At 37.3% G+C, this 19,565-nt stretch overlaps 4 protein-coding genes across 8 annotated transcripts; 3 read left to right on the forward strand and 1 right to left on the reverse strand.

Moving 5' to 3' along the window:
* Nucleotides 1-420: 420 nt before the first annotated feature.
* PCID2 (PCI domain-containing protein 2) lies at nucleotides 421-2,044 on the reverse strand. The gene has a single exon (XM_066284816.1). The coding sequence runs from the start codon at nucleotides 1,721-1,723 to the stop codon at nucleotides 533-535; it is 1,191 nt and encodes a 396-aa protein (XP_066140913.1). The 5' UTR covers nucleotides 1,724-2,044; the 3' UTR covers nucleotides 421-532.
* Nucleotides 2,045-3,843: 1,799 nt separating this feature from the next.
* Nucleotides 3,844-6,063, forward strand: LOC136340603 (uncharacterized). The gene is made up of 5 exons (XM_066284817.1): nucleotides 3,844-3,972; nucleotides 4,576-4,789; nucleotides 4,926-5,171; nucleotides 5,323-5,399; nucleotides 5,449-6,063. The coding sequence occupies exons 1-5, from the start codon at nucleotides 3,958-3,960 to the stop codon at nucleotides 6,016-6,018; spliced, it is 1,122 nt and encodes a 373-aa protein (XP_066140914.1). The 5' UTR covers nucleotides 3,844-3,957; the 3' UTR covers nucleotides 6,019-6,063.
* Nucleotides 6,064-8,283: 2,220 nt separating this feature from the next.
* On the forward strand, nucleotides 8,284-9,519 carry LOC136340604 (elastin-like). Its single transcript, XM_066284818.1, has 2 exons — nucleotides 8,284-8,393; nucleotides 8,450-9,519. Exons 1-2 carry the CDS (start codon nucleotides 8,385-8,387, stop codon nucleotides 9,506-9,508), a joined length of 1,068 nt encoding a protein of 355 aa, XP_066140915.1. The 5' UTR covers nucleotides 8,284-8,384; the 3' UTR covers nucleotides 9,509-9,519.
* A 3,261-nt stretch (nucleotides 9,520-12,780) lies between these two features.
* Nucleotides 12,781-17,704, forward strand: LOC136340488 (uncharacterized). Of its 5 annotated transcripts, none has more exons than XM_066284629.1 (12): nucleotides 12,781-13,133; nucleotides 15,043-15,146; nucleotides 15,202-15,463; nucleotides 15,547-15,730; nucleotides 15,782-15,925; nucleotides 15,980-16,093; nucleotides 16,152-16,388; nucleotides 16,441-16,639; nucleotides 16,696-16,839; nucleotides 16,890-17,125; nucleotides 17,182-17,283; nucleotides 17,326-17,704. In XM_066284629.1, exons 1-12 carry the CDS (start codon nucleotides 13,081-13,083, stop codon nucleotides 17,581-17,583), a joined length of 2,037 nt encoding a protein of 678 aa, XP_066140726.1. In that variant the 5' UTR covers nucleotides 12,781-13,080; the 3' UTR covers nucleotides 17,584-17,704. The 5 variants fall into 5 exon arrangements, with proteins under 5 accessions (XP_066140726.1, XP_066140725.1, XP_066140729.1 ...); XM_066284628.1 differs by having other exon boundaries at nucleotides 12,782-13,133; nucleotides 15,980-16,109; nucleotides 16,168-16,388; nucleotides 17,326-17,702; XM_066284632.1 differs by having other exon boundaries at nucleotides 12,782-13,133; nucleotides 15,980-16,109; nucleotides 16,168-16,388; nucleotides 16,914-17,125; nucleotides 17,326-17,702.
* Nucleotides 17,705-19,565: the final 1,861 nt, after the last annotated feature.

Genomic DNA, 19,565 nt, shown 5'->3' on the forward strand with positions numbered 1-19,565 from the left:
GTAATAACATATTATACAACGAGCACCAAGTAAGTCATATGAGTAGAAAATGGTTAGTTTGCGCAAGTTGTATATTGAATAAACAATTAGATTTATAGCACTATTTTCAAAGACACCTCGTATACAGATCGTATAAGCGTTAAAGGATCTTTTTGTTTGGAATACGATTTTAATTTTACACAAATAAAAATTTTAATATCAAATTTACGAAGCAGGAAAATTCATAGAGATGTATTTGCTTATAAAAATATTGAAATAGAGGAATGAAGAATTTCTGGCGCCATCTAGATGAAATCGTGAAATTAATAGACGAAAATCAATATCTCTCTTCTGCAGCGTCCTGCTATAGATATTTCAAAGCGCCTCCACCAAAAGTTTCTTTTTCACTCCCCAAATTCAATTTAGGAATAAAAAATAAAATGAATTATCGAACTATAATTTATTTACATTTCAGTATAGTTAAATAATAATATTTCTCAATTACAAAAGTTGGGGATTAAACGTTACACGTAGCAGTAAATTCAAGGAAGCATTAAGTGGTGGTCAAAGGTGGAAAAGGGTTCTGTTTACTGACCACTACCTTTCTGTGTTGGTGGGAAATATACCCCTTAATTCTCCCTTCATTAATCAAATTAGCAACAATACATTGGGTCTCATCCAAGTCGACATCCTGATCAAGAAACTGCAAAGCAGCTTGAAGAGATTCTACAGGAATTTGATGGGTATTTAATATCATATAGACTTTTTTGAAGAGATTTCTGTATGCTATAATTTTCAACTTGTCTATAATTAAATAAATCCCACTGTCAATGAAAAATGACTCATGTTTCTCCATGATTTCATCAAAGCGTTTCAAATTTCCCTGGCACACAGCTTCAACCAACTCTGAGAATTCTAGCACGTCATATTTCTCTAGAACTTTTCTATTGGGAAAGTACCCTAGAAGCATTTTAACAGGAACAAGATAAATCAGTATAAGTCTTTTGTTTTTTCTGCACTGTTTATGACAATTTTCAAATGCATAGCTCAAATATTTATCAGCTGCTTTGTAGTCACTATCAAACATGGCTTTACGTCCCACAAAATACCTGTAAGCAATTTGCTGGCTCAGGGAAAAAGACTCTTTGAAAGGACTTGACTCAATTGCCCTAATTAAAGGCTTACATAAATGCAATTTGTTAATCCTAAAATATACTTTAAACAGCTGATTGACTAAGCCCATCATTCCTCGTCGTTTTGTGTCTCGATCATCTGTTCGATTATCTGCAGCACAAATCCGGAAACAAGCCATCAAAGCTTCAGCTGCCTTTTCCAAATATTCACCAGGTTTCTGGGTTGTTCCCACTCTTTGCTTCTCTGCCTGTTGCGCTACTAAGCGTAAATCAGAACACACAGTATACATCAAAGGCACACACCAATTCTCCTCTTTTTGGACTTGTAATAGCTTCGTGAAAACTTGCACTAAAGCATTTTGCAGCTGATATGCATTTAAAAAGTCCTCAATGCTGAGGTGGTATAAACATTTTAGGTGTAAAACCACAATCTCATCCAATGGAGCTTGTAGAAACTTCTCAACGATGTTCTCAGGATTCTCAATATGATAATTTTTAAACCGAGTATGATCATGACGAAGTGAGAGAAACTGGGACAATGTCTGGCCGTTGTGAGTCCGCCAGGATCTGTCCAGAATTTGAAGGTAGTTCGATAAGTTCATGAAAGTCATTTTGGCAGAAGAATGTGTATAGTCCGTGTGTTAGGTCGTAAAAACTCTCTAGATTTTCATCAATTTTCAGTACTCGTAAATTGAGGAATAAACTTTTTTTAAAGATGCCTATATTAATTAAATATTTCGTTTAAAATTCAAAGCACTAAACTATAACAACACTAAGCACCTATAATGTAACCCTACTTTAAAGGCAAATCCCACCGGTTTCCCAAGGGGTCCCGGCATCTCTTCGTCTTAGTTTATGCATTTATTAAAGAAGGACAAGCAAATAGAAACAAAAGCGGGGGGCAAGAAAATGTCAATGTCAGAGCCAACCGAGCAATAGAGATGAGGAGATACTAGAGATGTGCTTTGATTTACAATTTAGACTGTAGACTATGTAAATTAATTTTTTAATTGAATATAATGTAACTTTGTATTTAAAGATATAATATTTTTATCATAAAAAGTTTATCTTTTCATCTATTATTTTCTAGATCCCCATGTGATGAATATCAAAGCCTTAAGTTCATATAGAAAAAGGTTTGGGTCATAACAAAAATAATTAAAAAGGTGAAAATGGCAAAAAGTCATTAATATTAAAAATTTTGCAAGCTATAAAACGCAATTAGTATACCCTATTAATTGTCATAGATATTGGTAGCTAATAAATACTAATTTGGCAGCTCTGCTATGGGAAAATAAAACTTGCTAAATTCGCTAAGATAGGTATACCCAATTTTATCTTTTTTATAAAATATCGGGCACAGTTCTATCCGATTTATTGACCTGAAAGTAACATTTCGCCAGGTAGAATCGGAAAATGAGCCTAAAAAGAGACAGTGAAAACATTTTTCGACGTGTCTATCATTATTTCTCTGATTCTTATTCTTTCATAAATTACGTACCACAAATATGCAATACCTAGAATTGATGCAGTAAATCCCTAATAATACTAAAATTGAACATATTTTACATACATATGTATGTACGTATAACACAGGGGTGTTACGACCAGTAACTATACCGTCAATTCTGCTTACTGGAAAAGTGCTTTACCAGCAAGACAATGCACGGACACATATTGCTCGTGTAATTATGGCTCATCTACAACATTGCAATGTTGATGTACATACTTAGCCTCCACGTTCACCTAATCTTTCCTTCATAAAATACATATGAAACACGACAGGAAGAAAAGTTAACACCCTGGAGAACTCACCACGTACTTTGGCAGAGTTACGAATTGCAATTCAAGTTTCCTGGGATACACTACCTCAAGAGGACATCAACCATTTGCTTAGAAGCATTCCCAGACGAGTCCCTGAATGTATAAATTCACAAAGTTCATATTATTAGAATTTTAGCGACCTTCTCGACTTCGGTTAACTCGAAAGCTACATCATTTATTTTATATATAGTGTTGTCAATATATTTGCAAACTTTCATTAAAATACGTGCATTATATCTAACCCTTGCAATTTTTATAATAAGTAGCATTTTTTTTTTATCTATGTTACTTAAAACGTTAAAATAATTAATTTTTCAAATCTATAAAAATAAAAATTGATAAAGTATCAATTATAAAGGGGGTCATAAAAAAATGTTGTATAGCACGCGCCAGTAAAGGTGTTTCAGCAGGATGCTTTAAACTACGCACATAGACTCCTCGACTCTTGGGCACCTACATATCTATTCTATAAATTGTAATTATTGTTTCTAATATTTTAAATAAATACCATCCAGTTAACTAATAGTTTCTTTAGGACACCTACTAAGATATCTAGAGAAATTTTCTGAGAATTCAATCAATTATAAATAAATTCTTAACCGTCTTTTTCTTAACAAAGTTAATACAGAGGTATTAAAAGAAATCTTATTATAATATTAATGTTCCTTCGAGAGTTGTTTTTATGGCCGGCTGAGGTTTTTCCATTTTAGTGTAAAAATCAGGTTTTTATTTATATTAATCTTAACTTTCAAAATATCGCATAACAAGCTCGAACGAAATGGACCAAAATTTTGCACAGAAAATTCCTTTAATTTTTGGGACGCCTTTAACAAAAAATATGTTGGTCGTATATTTAGCATAAAAATTGGCAATATTATGTAACTTCGACGTTTTTTTTTTAATCTTATAGTAGTCTTCCTTCTGGACGTCCTTCGAGCTTAGACTTATTAAAAACAAGAATTGTTAAATATTTTATTCAGTATTTGGTCTTTAGTGTTGCGGAAAACATCTGAACCAGAATATGAAGTTTTTATTGGTATGTATAACATATATAATTGAAGTTTATTATTTTGGATCTCGTGCGTTCGGTGATTCAACTACAGAGAGACATAATTCATGAAAGACGTTTCAAAGGAATAATTGAACTCTTAACATAAGAGGGGCGATCCGTGATCAGAACTATCAAAATAATTTATTTCAAAAGATTCTGTCGGCTTTAATTGACACGGTATCCCAAGAGCAAGGTCTAACAAAAATAGCTTCTTAATCTGTATATGTGTATATCAAGTGACTGATATGACTCAATTAAGTCCGATATTTTCGGGTTCACTGCATAGAGTGAAACAGTCTCTGGGATGCTCTAAAATTATTATTTATCAAAATTGGATTCATTCAATAGAAACTGCAGTGAATGACAAACTCTCATAGAAATTCCTGCAAAACGGTTCAATGCTTCTATACCGTAATTCAATTATTAATGATCTAAAGACTAAGAAGCGAATTAATGTGCGCAACTTCAACTTTCGCAAGGAAGTTATTTGTATCTAGTCTTACTTCTATGTCTCTATGCTTATCTATACCTTCCTCCTATAATTTGCCCCTAACGTTTGAATTAGTATTGAAAACGATTTTTTTTTAGGTGTGCAGTGTGTGCATTGTATTTTCGTCAGCGGGTGGGCAAGAAAATTTACAATCGAATTCCACGGTGATTAAAAATTCTAATGAAAACAATGCAGAACAAAACACATTTGAAGTGTTTTCACTAAATTCCTACGACCATCAAAATCCTCTGATTATACGATCCAATATACCCGAACAGTTAATAAAACCTTCAGAAGGGAACATTAAAAATGGTAATTTTTGTTCGTTCAAATATGTAAATAAGTACCTGTTTAATTTACATAGCTGAGCCACAATAACGATCGTCACTGTCGGAACTTTTGGAGCCGTGTTTAATTCAATCTCCACCTGGTATTTGGTGATTTTCAGGTGATAATAGTTGCTCGAAAAATATAAATCTGCCAGCTTCCCGTCTGGACGAGTTGACACTGCCTCTGCCCTACTCCCACACAGTATTCTCACCAGAACTGCCTTCTTACTCCCTTGAAGGCGGGTTGTCTAATGTGGAGGTGGTACCCACCTTCAAAATAGACTCCCTGTCGGAGTTAACGCCACTGGTGACTTCGGAACGCCCATTTGCTGCTGGAGTATCCTTTGACTCAACAATTCCACAACGTATGGATACACACAAGCCGGCCTAACGAAAACTTTGCATCTCGATTTTCAGTATTTAAAATAAAAATATTTTTATTTTAAGCAAAGTTCTCGTTGGGCCACCTTCTATGTGAGTCCTGGTGTAAGCTATATACGTATTGTTGATTTTCAGACTCATCATTAAATGCTTACACCGGAGTGTCGTCCCAGTTTTTCTATCCAGCTCCACCACCGGAACCCTACAGCCATGTAAGGATCCGACTCCATGCGAAAATCCCTAATGAATCGATCTTTCCAGATATTTAGACCTTCGCCAAACGTGCAGAGCCACGTCATTGAAGAACCCCATAACTATTACGGTTACATCATTAAGCAGGTGCCTGAGGTTGCCAGCTTCATTAAGCCAGGTATTTTTACCGAAGCTGACATTCCAACCATAGCCGAATTGGAAGCAATTTTCAATAAACGCACTTCAAGTGAGTTTCAGCCCATAGTCATAGATGCTCGGCTTAAAGGAGGAGAAAGTAGCTCAGTTTCCTCAAATGCTAAGTTAGTGGATAAGGTTGAAAATAGTACTGCAACACCAGTCCCCGTTACAACAGAAAGTGTCTCTAGCACTAACGAGTCCATTTGGGACTTCGTCAACGCTAATTCGTCCCAGACGAGCGGTGTGGAGAATAAGAACTTCAATACAGTTGCCGCAGGAACTGATGATGCAGACTCAACTTTAGTTTCACAAAATGCTTTGGATACCGTCTTTCATGGAAATTCGGATTTAAAAGCAGAGCCAGTTGATGAGAATTCATCGACTTTGGCTTATGGTGTTACCCTCATTGGAGAACTCGAAACTACAACTTTAACTTTGTGAGTGAGATGGTTCCCATATGAATAAATAAACCTATATTATAAGTTCCTTTCGTTGTTTCATTGAATTTTTGAACGAGCGCATTGGAAGTTGGTAAATACGAAGTGGCGAATAATATAACCCCCTCTGAGGTGTGCAATTGAGGAAAAAAAAGGAAGATGAAATACATCGATAACTTGGTGCAGCCAGACATGAAAACTTTGCGCTCTCTACTGATTGCAGCATTAATCAAATAAGACTTAAGCTCGCTTGAGAGGGGGACACTGTAGTAGAAAAGTTTCAAAGACCGTGGAAGCTGATCGATGTGAAGAAGCTGTCCGAACTCTTAGAACAGAAATTGTCCCAAACTGTCGCACCAATGAGTCCTGACAGAAGGATGCGGAAGAAGTGTATTTCTCGGCCATGACCAAAAAACGGTCCCATGAGATAGCCTCCTTGTTGTAGATTTTAATGTTTATTAACCTAAAAGCGCTGTTGAAGCATCGACGCGACCAAATTCAAAACATGTTTTATTCTTATCAATTTCTGTAAATGGTAGAAATGTGAAATTGATAAATACTGAATGAGGGTAAGATCGTGGGTAAGGTAGGGTTTAAAAGTATTCGAATGTTTTTTTACCTGTAAAGTAACTAACGAAAGGGCAAAACTGTATAGTACCATCTTTAAATGTAAAAGTTTTATTCGCCGTAAAAAATTTGCCTAAAAACTTATCATTTTCGATAAAATCGCAATTTGTGAAATAGAACCAGACCAAATTTTCAGGTATTTAAAGAGATTGCTAGTCAAAAACGATGCGGTTTTTGACTGGTAAACGAACCGCATCTCCTTTAAAACCTTTTAAATTTGGCGTGGCTCTATTCCACAAAACGGCGATTTTATCAAAAATGATAAAATTTTCGACACATTTTCAAAGGAATTTACTACTACTTTTATTTATTCAAAGGGAAGTTAAATTTAGTATTAAATAATAGTGCCCGTTTGTTAGTTGCCCCACAGATAAACAAAATCTCAACTCCTTTAGACCTTAACTTACCCCTTATTGGGCACCTATCGCTGTCACATTTCCACCAGTTAAAGATGTTGATAGGAACCAAACATATTCGAAATTTTGTTGCATTGTGACGATGCACTACCGAAATATGCCAATTTTTAGAAATTTACAAGTCAATTTCGCAGGCCAATATCTCCTCAAGTGTTAACCGTAAAAAAACAATTTGAACAAATCGTTATACTTGCCGCCCCCTACGCCGCGTCGGTTCCATTACGACTCACCCTATATAATCTGGTCACCGCCTCAGGGTGATAAATAATGCATTGTAACAAGATTCATTGACGTAACCACTTTTACCGTTTCACTTTCCTTGTTTTTAAATGCATTTCAAGCGGTCCCTGCAACTTTCAATGAATTATTATCAGTGCATGGAAAGCGAATAATTTGGTACCTCGAGTAGCCAGATGCATCTTCTTGCCTTATATAATAAACAACGTGGGGTTCATCGAAATGAGGCCTACAAGGCATGCAGAGCAAAAAAAAACTATTAGACGACATCGGAGTACAGAATTAGAGGCGTAATTGCAGAGCTAAAATCTCATCAGAAATAGAATGTCGCCTTGGGAATTTGGAATTTATATCTTCGGTTGTGAGTTTTTAAGTTTAATTAACTGCGTATTTATTTAGCTCTCTGGTACTCCCACCGCAGCTTTTTCGTTTGTCTTTTCCGACATCGGTATATCCGCACACCTATTTTAGATCAAACACGTATAAAATTATCTACTTCGGTCGTTAAAAATCTTGATAAAGATCTTCCAGTAATTTTCTAACTGGAGTAGATCGGGTTTCTCTCTTCAAATTTTGTCTTAACACAAACGTAGATTGACGGTTTTCCTATAATTTGCTTTATAAATAACCCCACAGGCAGTAATACAGAGGGTGAAAATCTGGACCGCCCGCTGGCCGCCTTACTACGCGCCCTATGGACAGAGGCCGTACTCGACGATTGTAGTAATAATAATTTTGCTTTAGTATTAAATTTTCCATCAGAGCGTCATTATTGAAATGTATTGCATGTGACATATTTTGGCATACATAAGTGGGTAATCAAAAATCCACACCCTTGCTAGAAAAAAATTAATTTTATGACAAAATATATATTTTTTACTAATATTGCTTATATCTCGGTCCATAAAAACGATCGAAAATTCAAATTGACCATAAGAAATCGAATCATATATTCAAAATTTTGTAACATCTTGAGAAAGTAAAATGAGATTTTAGCCTGAAGAGGTGTGGGTCCTTATAAAAATCTTCGGTCCGGTCTCATCTGTATCAGTTCATCTTCAGCTTTCGGTTACCCAAAATAACTTTTAATATGTTGGGCGTAAGTCTCTTATAGATGGACGTATTTCTCGGTGATAACAATGAATTTTCTTGCAGATAATCTCCGCTGTATTAGCCATTGCCAGTGTTGCGAACTGTGGAATATTACACGGAGATGCACACGCCGGACTGGTTCCTCCACCTCCCGGATTAGATTTCAGTACAGGATATCAACACGACATTCTAAACGACCCACACGAGGCCAACTTAGCTCCAGGGATTCATCTTGGATCAGGGGCTCCTGAAGTATCCTACCCTCCAACTTATGCCCCATCACATACCTCATTCGTCCCTTCAAGCCCGATCGCTACAGGAGACATTAGTGGACTGCCACATGCCCCATTTGCTCCACTAGGCCCAAATACTGTAAGCGGCCCAGGACTGATTAGTGGACCAGAAGTTGGGCCACTCATCAGAGGAGGATTGCCTCACGGTGTAGGATCTGGCATCGTCGCAGGAGGAATTGCGGACGGTTTCGTCGGAAGAGGAATTGAAGGCGGCTTAGTTGGAGGAGGAATTAGGAGCGGTTTGATCGGAAGAGGAATTGAAGGCGGCTTAGTTGGGGGAGGAATTGGGGGCGGTTTGATCGGAAGAGGATTTGGGGGAGGTCTCATTGGAGGAGGTATTGCCGGCGAAGGTGATATTCACCAGCACGGTCCTTTCAACGACGTCGGAACCACTTACGACCATCGCTACGAAAGAGTACCAGTAGCCCAACCTGTCCCAGTTCCAGTGAATGTAGATAGGCCCTATCCCGTGCCGGTTCCAGTTCCAAGACAAGTGGAAGTTCCCAGGCCTGTGAGAGTCGAAGTGCCAACCCCAGTCCAAGTAGAAGTTACCAGACAAGTCAAAGTTCCAGTGCCTCGCCAAGTTCCAGTGCCAGTGAGAACCCCGATTTACCATAAAGTCCCGACACCAGTGCACGTTAGAGTACCTCAACCCTATCCGGTGGTAATCGCCAAGCCCTTCCCGGTAAAGGTCCCCGTTCAAGTAGCAGTTAAAATCCCAGTTCCTGTGGAAGTGCGCTCTACGAGTCCTATTGGAGTCCATGCCCATAACGGCTACGCCATTTTAAGGCATCAAGAGCACGGTCCAGTATGGCAGCCCGGCTGGTAAATTGACCGATCTCCAAAATTTTAAACCTTAAGTTAATATCATTCTAGTCTGATTTTAATGTATGTTCTTGTTATCAATTGTTTTTGTTATGCCAAGTAATTGCAAAGAGGTGAATTTTGTAATAAATCTCTTTAAGAAGTTTCTGTGTTTCCTTTTTGAAGATCCGGGTGATTTTTCGGACAATATTATAGATAAAAATGAACATAAATAAGAAAAAAAACGAAGGGGGAATGGGAAGACCGAGTATCATTCGATTTCCAGCAGGAACTAGTATAATCACTTGCCACTAAAAATGCCACTAAAAATGCCACTAAAGATGCCACTAAAAATGCCACTAAAATGCCACTAAACTGCCACTAAAAATCCGTTTAATTTCTGCGATACATATATCTAAATATACATAAATACCAGGAAGTAATACGAATATAACACTGAATTACGAAAATTTACTTTATTTTTATAATGGGCCCGTTATGAGGCCTAAACAGGTGATCAGCTGAAATGGGAAAGTTGTTTCCGTTTCACTTAAAAGTAAATCGAAATTCCGGGTGATAATTCAGGTTTGGATGGCCGAACTGAGACACATGCACGATGGAATACCGAGAGATACGCGTTTAATGCCGAATTTTGATTAGCTGCATCAGATTATTTTAACGTTCTTTGAAAATTATGTAAACATTTTTTATGATAAGTTTGTCCAATACTTATATTTTAAGACCCACTTTGGAAAAAACTGGTTAAGTCGGTACTTACCTAGTAATGCTTGAAAAAGCCGAGATTTGAAGATTTTAATAACTCTTTCAATGGCTTGGCGTAGAGTTTGGTCCTGAGGGCGAATGAGCTTTGAGTGGTAATCTTCGAGAAGTTCCAACGCCCTATGGGCTTCTGGAAAAATAACTGTAATTTAGGTGCGATACATTTAAAACCAATTTAGTAACGAGGACTGAACGATTCATGCAGTTCTTTAGCCTACTTCAATGCAGAGGGGTCCAAATTCGTGGCGTATCAACCTCATATTGGAAACTATAAGATATACGAAATCACTTAAGTAATTAGTGCAAAGCTGCACAATTTACCGTCCAAGAAAACACCACTTCGAATCTGAATACTTCTGAAGATATCCGGAAAAAACCGAAATTTTGCTATATAATTTTTATGTTTTTCTGACTTCATTTGAAGAGATATTTCATAACAAATGTCACTTCATTATTACCACTTTTTTGAAGCCCTTTAGCGTATTAATTTGCATTTATTTACCAAAATGAACACTTTTGAATGATTAACATTCCATTTTAACTAATTTAATTAGATCCGTAATTGAAATTATTTTTAATGTTTGTTTTAAACTTTTTTATTCTCGCCAATGGCTCTATGAAGATAATTGAGCAGTTCTATTACGAGCGTAATAGGTTTTTATCACATCATCCTTTTCAGGTAATGACAACATTTTATTTCACCTTAAAAATAATTGTTATTAATTTTATAATTTACTGAATAGATGTTATAAAACCACAATTTGACTATTAAACAATTTGACAATTGTTTGTTTAATTTTAAAAAAGTAGAATGATCTCAACTCATTGTCACCTGCTTGTCTAGATGTGAGGTTTTTTTTAATATTCATGAGTCCTACCTATTTGTTATACTTTATAAAAAATTATTTATGTTATTTATTTCGTATATTAAAATTGAATGAAAACATCTAGATGTTACACGAACAGAAGAAACTACCACGAAGACAAACCTACATTAAAAACAATATTTGGGAGAGTGATACACATATGTAATATGTAAGATATAGTTCATGTAATAAGCAGGATCCTGCCTATTAAACGAAATTGGGGAGACCATCACTTTTTTAATAAATTAGGCAAAATATTTCCCATTACATACAGGGTGAGTCGGGAGGATCGTGCCAAACTTTAGGAGCGTGTTGTACATGAAAAATAAATGTAAAAAAACTCAAATGTTGTTATCCGATTTTCGTTTGTTTACAAGTTATAGCATAAATAAAATTAAAAAATAAAATTAAAAAAAATTATAAATTTCATAAGAAATTCCATAAATGAACGTTTGGATATCATAGTAAATGTTCAAAAATATTGTCATTAACTTCTAAACATTTTCGGCTTCGTCTATAAAGAGCATTCGTTGCGCTCCTGATTGTTTCATGTCTTTCTTCAATAGCAGCTGCAGCATTTCTAATGCGTCGAATTAGTGCATCTTGAGTGTCCACCTTTACTCTGTACACTTCAGTTTTAAACCAACCCCGCAAACAATAGTCTAGTGGTGTGAGGTCTGGAGACCTTGGAGGCCAACTAATAGGGCCACCTCGACCAATCCAACGTCCAGGAAACGTTTCGTCTAAATGTTGCTTCACCTTTATGTTTTAATATTATTTACGCTATAACTTGTAAACAAACGAAAATCGGATAACAACATTTGAGTTTTTTTACATTTATTTTTCATGTACAACACGCTCCTGAAGTTTGGCACGATCCTCCCGACTCACCCTCTATAATTGGCATTTACGCAAATTCAGCATAACATATGCACTTTTTAACAAGGTTTTTTTTTATCGTATCGACTACTTTTTTTGGTGATTGTTATTCGGCAATGTTCTTAGAAGGGAAAAAGGTAATAAAACACGAGATAAAAAATTCAAGTCCATGTTTTAAAAAATGAAGTTGATGATGGTGGCTCAAAGACGAAACGTCGGATTTTAAATTTCACAACGCCATATTGTAGGAACGACAAAGTGGTAATAACGAAGTAACATTTGTTTTGAAATATCTCTTTAAAAAAATCAGGAAAAAAATAAAAGTTATTTTTGCAAAGTTTCGGTTTTTTTTAGAGATCTCCGGAAGTGTTCAGAATTTTTCCGAATTCGGTGTGGCATTTTTCTGGGTCTAAATCGTGTAACTTTGCCCCAATTTAAGCGACCTCGTATATTTTACAGTTTCCGGGATCCCAATGATACGCGGCGAATTTGGAGCACGATGTCCTCATTCCTAGGCCTATTATATCAAAATCCTGGTAACTTTACTAAGAAGATGTCGCCTCGCTAAGCAGTTTCTTTATAGCACTTGGACACTGAATATCCAACGAATAGATTAGAGCGTAGGAAGTAAAGCCCTCCTGGGGAATGATGTCAGAATGATGTATATGTTTACATTTTACATGGCTGGGTTGTGTTGATTGAATCATTTTGACCTCACTCACGGGAAACGTTTGGTTCGATTAAATCAATTTGTTGGTTTGTTATTCTAAGCGACCCTGTATTATTTCCAATGACTCCGTCAAGAACACTTCAAAATCAAAATTTCTCTTATCATCCAGACATTTAAAATTTTCAGTGTCTCGTTATTCACTCTTTTTAATTCTAAACGTATCTAATTTAACATCTTACTGTGTCCATACCTGCAAGCGAGCTCTATATAAGTAGAGAGGTGTCCAACTATAGCGCAATTTCAAATTAGTTCCTTCGGTTTTTATTATGCGAGAGGGTAGAAAAATGCGTAATTCAGGAATCTAAAGAATCTGACTTGTGTCCCAAATCAACGCCTGAAGAAATGGATGGTACTACAAGCGGTTCTGGAGTCACAGATGAGCAGAGCTCTAAAAGGTACCACTTTAATTTGTTTTTTTTTTCCTTTATTTATAATTTATTCACTTCATCCATGCGTAAAGTAAACAGGGAACGTGGACACGTTGTGTAATTACGGCAGACGCTCGATAATGTAAACTAATTCAAATCAAATGTGGTTCGCATTATCGAAATGTTTACATTATCGGATGTAATTTAAATAATAAACGCTTTACGGGCGGGATCGGGGTATGATATTTCTTTTGTTTAAGTCCAACCTAAAGCTTGGTTAAAAACTTGTTTAGCTTCCGCGTCAGTTACTACACTTACAACTTCAACGGAGACGTCCTCATCGTCCTCATTTTCCATATCTTCCTCTTTATTAACATTATTCGTCTGCTGATCTTCGCGCATCAACATTTCTTTGAATAATTGTATTCATTCTGGTTGTACTGATAATTTCTCACCAGATACAGACAGCGGTCGAATTCCTTATATTGTTTTGAATCGTTGTAGCTAGCCATCACTAGCTACGAAATTTTCAATCTCTTTAAGTTTTCCATTGAACAATTTAGCCCTCTCTTTGATTATTTCGCCACTAATTGGGACATGTTTTCCTAGTTGCTTTAAAAACCATTTATAGAGTGAATTTTCCATTATAGAAGCATTTGCGTTCTTTTCAGTTTTTCTATTTCTCAGGAATCCAGATGTAGTGCACGTGCCTCTTAAAACTTGTGCTTTTAAACGTGTAATTTTCCAAATTATTGCCTTCGATCCTCCATTTTTTTTTGCTGTGTTACTCTTGCACCAATTGCAACCTCGTCTATGATTTTCACTTTGTCACTTAATTTTCTTTTATGGGATGTGGATGCCATAATAGTGAAAATGCATAAATGCATGCAATGTACTCGCATTAGGTTCAAAAATGAAATATAAACGTAACCTAAACTCTCATACAACCGGCCCAGTGCCCATATAGTAGTAAGATTTTCGTGTTTACATTAACGCAATGTTTTCATTATCGCGTGTGAACGTTATCACACATCTGTTGTGTTATATTCTCATTGCTCACAGCCGAAAATCCAAGATTTCTCTAATCTTCAAATTAACCAGTCGGTCAGAAGCGCGTTTCTCCTATTTTCATTGATTTTCGGCATTCTCAGAATTTTTCCAGGGCAAGCAAGAATCCCGAACAAACCAATTTTGTTTGAGACACCCTGTATACTGGTTTTCTTAATTACCTCTTGAAGGAAATGGTTGAAACCGAACCAATTCCTCCAAACCTAATGGTTGTTGCGAGAAGTTACACTCCCACGTTGTGAAACGTTCCCTGAAAGAGTCGGCAGAAAGTTCAATGCAATCCCGGTTTCGCATTGTTTAACAATCATCAGGCAGCTGTAGACACATAGAGAGATCAAGAAGTGATCAGGAAAAGCAATATAGTTCAATGCCGCAAGGGAAATTAGCTGTTTGTGTTTGTCTTGTGCTGAACATATTTAGACTATATAGGCTGTTTGCCTGCGGTCGCCTGACGACTCCTCTAAGTCTATAATAAAAGTTGAGTGTGTATGTGTGTCACGTTTTATCGAGAATTTAATTTATTAAATTAAACCTAAAGTAAGAGGCATAAAAAAATAACATTTTAAAAATGCAAAACTCTTGCAAGCGGCGAAAGCCATCTGCGTGTGTCTAATATGCTAACAAGCGTCATAATAAAACATGAACAACAGCCATATTTTCGCATCGGTGCGGATGCCCGAATTCGCCATATGTGAACCACAATTAAAACTGCATGCGAGGGGAAAACGCCCACGGTCAGTCTTGGTCTACCACTTTGTGCAAGGAAAATTATTACGTAAAATGTGCCTTTTATTAAGATAAATGATCCCTTTACACCATTCTATATGTGACAAAACATCTAAATTTGTTCCATTTCTGGCTGTAACAGTGAGAATAATGGGAACACTACACTCGAACCCAACGTTCAATCCATACCAGTTTGGGATGACGTTTCTTATTTGAACCAAGAAAACAAGGTCGAGCTTTTTCAAGGTATGAAGCAAGCCAGTTTCCCTGGGATACCACTGGGTGACTATTTATATTACAGAAGTCGCCTCCTCATCGAAATCAACCGAAAACCCGAATCCTGACACCCTCTTCGATTCTGATCGGCTCAGATCCCCACGAGGAACCAATCAGTGTAAACCCCACACATTTAAACTAGAAAACCCTGAAGGCATTGAAACTGATATGTTTGATGACACAGTCATTACTGCCAGTCTTGATAGTAACAGCAATAAGCTGCATATTAAAAAGACCGATACCATGGAGAAGTTTTCTAGTGCCTTGGTGTTACTACCAAAAAACGGGTAAAACCAAATTTTTCTTTAATTTCTAATCTTTCAATCTTCTAATGTTTAATGAACGTTTCTTAATTATTGAATTATCTCAGGTCTCAAACTCCAGATCCGAACAGGATAAACGAATTCGACAGATTTCGTAAAGTAAACCTCACCAAGATTCTTATGAACAATCAATTTGAGCCACAAAACGAATTCAAAAAAAGTCTCTTTAAGAACTTTTCCCCATTGGCTGGGACGTCTGGCAACTGGAGAAAACATAGAAAGTCTAATAGGGTAAATTTGCATGGTTATTACCGGAATTTTAATTGAGCAATTGAGTTATAGGACAAAAAGATCCAAGAAAATCAGGAACCAAACGATCCCTCACCTTTAGATGACGTAAAAAGTCTGACTGACTGCATTATTCAGAATAGTTTGAATAAAATTGAGGTAAAAGGAGATGGACTGTCAGAACTGATCGAGTATCTGGTAGATATGAATTCTCCTTGATACAAGAATAGAGTAATCATGAGTCCCTTTAAGAGCCCTTTGCAGGGGACAACGAGTGTTGTTGATGCAGGCATCATTGGACCCTCCTCAGAACCCCATCCTCAACCGCGAGAACCTCTTCAGCAAGATGTGCAAAACATTAATATGGTTAATAATAACGAGGGTCTGCCCATTATATTATAACAAACACCTTTCTGATTTTGAGAAAATATCCGCTTCAGGAATCAATATGCCTGTAAATAAGGCTACACACCTGGACATTGACGAGGGTAAAGATTTACTAAACGATAATTTGGAGGATTTAGTGCCCCTGCTGGCAAATAGTGCGAACAAGGTGGAGATCAGTAATGGTGCTACAGATGAGGCGACACGCGAGCCGGCTGAAAAAGAAGAAAATCTGAGACCGTCGCGGGACATTTTAGAAATTACTAATGAAATTGATGTGAGAATTGATGAGATAAATAAATGTCTAGGCCCAAAAGCTGGATTTACAGGGCATTTCAGAGGCTCAGGCTAGTAGGGAGGTTCTCTATGACGAAAACTCCGAACAAGATTTGCTAGAGGAGTTCGAGTTCCCTCTTCCAACCAACCAGGACAATATTTTTAGCATTTTAGGTCTCGACACGAACGATGTTTTGACCAGCAATCGCCCAGTCATCTCTGATAGTTCCCCTTCACAAGTTAATACTATCGGTATGGAAATTTATCTTCCAACATTTCTTGATTCACTTTCTCCTTGCGGTTCTTAGTCTGCACAACGCACGACAACAGGAATAACTTCCCCCATTGGTTGCTGCAAATTTTAAACACTCCAGAAATGTCCGAGGAAGCCCACCTCGAACCTCCCACAGGACACGACGAGACGTATTTTTATTGCCAAGGAGACGGTTTAGGTACTCCGAAAAAAAAAAAACAAAAATACTCATGTCCTTCAGCAAAGCAGCTTCATTAGGAGTCCATCCCTCAGTGAATACAGAGGAAGTAGACGAAGCTGTGGACGAATATAGCGACAGCACCATTGAAGAGACCTCGTCTAATAACACTGTCGACTATGCTGAAGAAGATCTGGACGCCTTCAATATGAACAGTTTTCATGAAGAGTTATCACTAACTGCCTCGCTGATAGAAGAAAATATATCAAGACCTGTTGAGGATCCTGAGAGGGTTCAAGCTGACCTCGTAAATTCTTATGGTAGTTTTAGATAAAATTGTTTAAAAAATTAATCAATTTGCAGAAAGAAATTAACACTAATAGGTTGATACTTAGCGACGAAGTTGTCAGAGCTTCCCAAATACACAGGAGATCCCAAGCAGATTTACAGAAGGAAAACTCTCAGGTTTGTATACACAGTTTACCCCACGGCAAAGAGTGAGTTTAGACACATTTTAAGGGAAGTAATTTCACCACGGACAACGACACGTGCTCCTCCGAAATTGCACTGTCTTGTGAATGTTCGTCCACAACTTTCGCTTCAGCTCAAAGTTCCATAATAGATGAACATTCCTTGGAATCTCGGAACCAAGGGAATTCTGTGACTTCAGGGGGGCGGCAGAGCGTTGAAACCTTCGAGCACACCGATGGTTTCAATGATTTAGAAAAGTCCCAGTGCTTCAAGTCAAGGACTGAAGAATTTTAAAAATATTGGATTTCATATTTCAATTTATAATAGTAGACGATCCGCATTTGTAAAACAAGGAATAATAATAATGAGAAAATTTGGGTATTTCTTCTTCAGTATTTCTGATGGGGATCAACGAAAAATCTCTTCTTCGTACTTGGTCCTGGATAGGTCAATGTCCTGATTATTCATTCTGCAACCGCTGGTGTTTTGGCCTGTTTTATACATCCATTTATCTTTGCAGCTTTACAGGACTCGCAAAAAGTACATTCGTTAAATCTGTTTAAACACTAATTAAATTCAACAGGCTTATTTTGTTCGTTTTTTTGGTTCGCTCCATTTGTTATTTTGTAACTTGATCCCGGCTAAAATTTTGGAAGTTGAGGTGGTTTGTGATCCTCCTTTTGAACCTCCTGGGTTTCAAATTTTTCGACTGTGGTGCTGCTTTGACTTCTTTACAGCCCCTGCAGTTGCTAGGGTGAGGCGTTTGACACGGGGAATTGTGATAAGATGTTAGGGTTCGCGCCTTGCAGAGGGGGACCATTCTGAGTGAAGAGAGACGACGCTGGATGATACCCCAGACGGGATGGGACGAAGGTAGTGGAAGATCGAAATTAAACAGGGAGGTTTTGATTGTTGACTTTTTCAAGTCAAGTCTAACTCCCAACCATCATTTTGCACCATTTAAGCCATACATTCTTTTTAGTAGCGCGCCACTGATCCTTTTTCTCGAAAATAAATCCCTGCTTCAGTTTAGGAAATTGTTCCAAACCAAACTTCCCTTTTTTCACTTCATACCTTCTAATATCTGTTTCATTTCGTGGCTAATTATCCTCAATTTCTAAATCCAATAACGATTGTAAAAGACACTTGCAGGCGAATCCACTTTGTAGTTTTAACGTTAAAAGTTCCAAACTTAAACAGTTTCCCGCAGAATTCTATTGAATTGGACCCTGCACGAAGGACAATGTGCATGGAAAGTTTGAAATAAAGATAAAGTATTGGTCAGTTTTGAGGTTTCCATGGAGATTATCTTCTAGGTAAAATAGGAACATTGATCTAGTAACCCTTATACATGTTTATTTGCATATTCTTACATATTAGACGAGAATTGGAGCGGAAACACCCCTACAGCTGGACCAAAAATAACGTAGCGGAAACCCTCTCAAAATTACAATCCCCCTTTTTAAACCCCCACCATAATTCTACCACGTGCTCTATAGCAAAACACGTTAGGTAGGTATATCGATGAGAAGAGAAGCGGTGCCGATTATTCTCCGAAGCGACATATGCAGTGCAGGATGAACGTCGATAATTCCGAATTCTGGCAAGCTTTCGCTTTGCCCCACATTTTCCAACAGTTTCCAAACAAGAAAATAGCCAGAATTTCCTGAAATTACCTTGCTTTCTCACAGGCATCTCGAGGTAGTCCTCGATCCTTCGAAAACCGTAGGAATCCAGTTCAATGATGTTTATGATCACACTTTTTATAAAGGAAACACTAACGTTCGATGCACTTTGATTTTTCAGTTCTCGGCTATTGTCCCAAATGTTCCACTTTACCGGTAAAATATCGACGTAAAATTAGGTCCAGACGAGGGCCTAACGATAAAGTCCGATAACGATTTTTTTAATTCACGTTTAAACGGTAATGACTGCCCTAATTAAGCAAACAGTGTTATTTCACGATACGGAGACGTCAAACTGCAGTGGAATCGGGGTGGGTTGATACGGCAACACTGCGGAGCGTCGCGACGTCGACCAAGGCTTCTGGATAAAATTAGTTTCCAGATAATGTAGATGGTGTTGCCATCTTCCGGCCTGCAGCTTAAATTTTAAATAAATGCCACAGAATCGCCCATGCGGCAGGCTTCGGCAGACCCTTGTGAACGTTATACATGATGTATGAATGACTTCAAAGAGCCATAAAAACTGAATTAACGCTTATTTAACTGCTTAAAATATGTATTAAATAAATTTGCAGGGTGAATTTTGTTTAC

Source organism: Euwallacea fornicatus, chromosome 8, assembly GCF_040115645.1.
Source record: "Euwallacea fornicatus isolate EFF26 chromosome 8, ASM4011564v1, whole genome shotgun sequence".
Taxonomy (NCBI): Eukaryota; Metazoa; Arthropoda; class Insecta; order Coleoptera; family Curculionidae; genus Euwallacea; species Euwallacea fornicatus.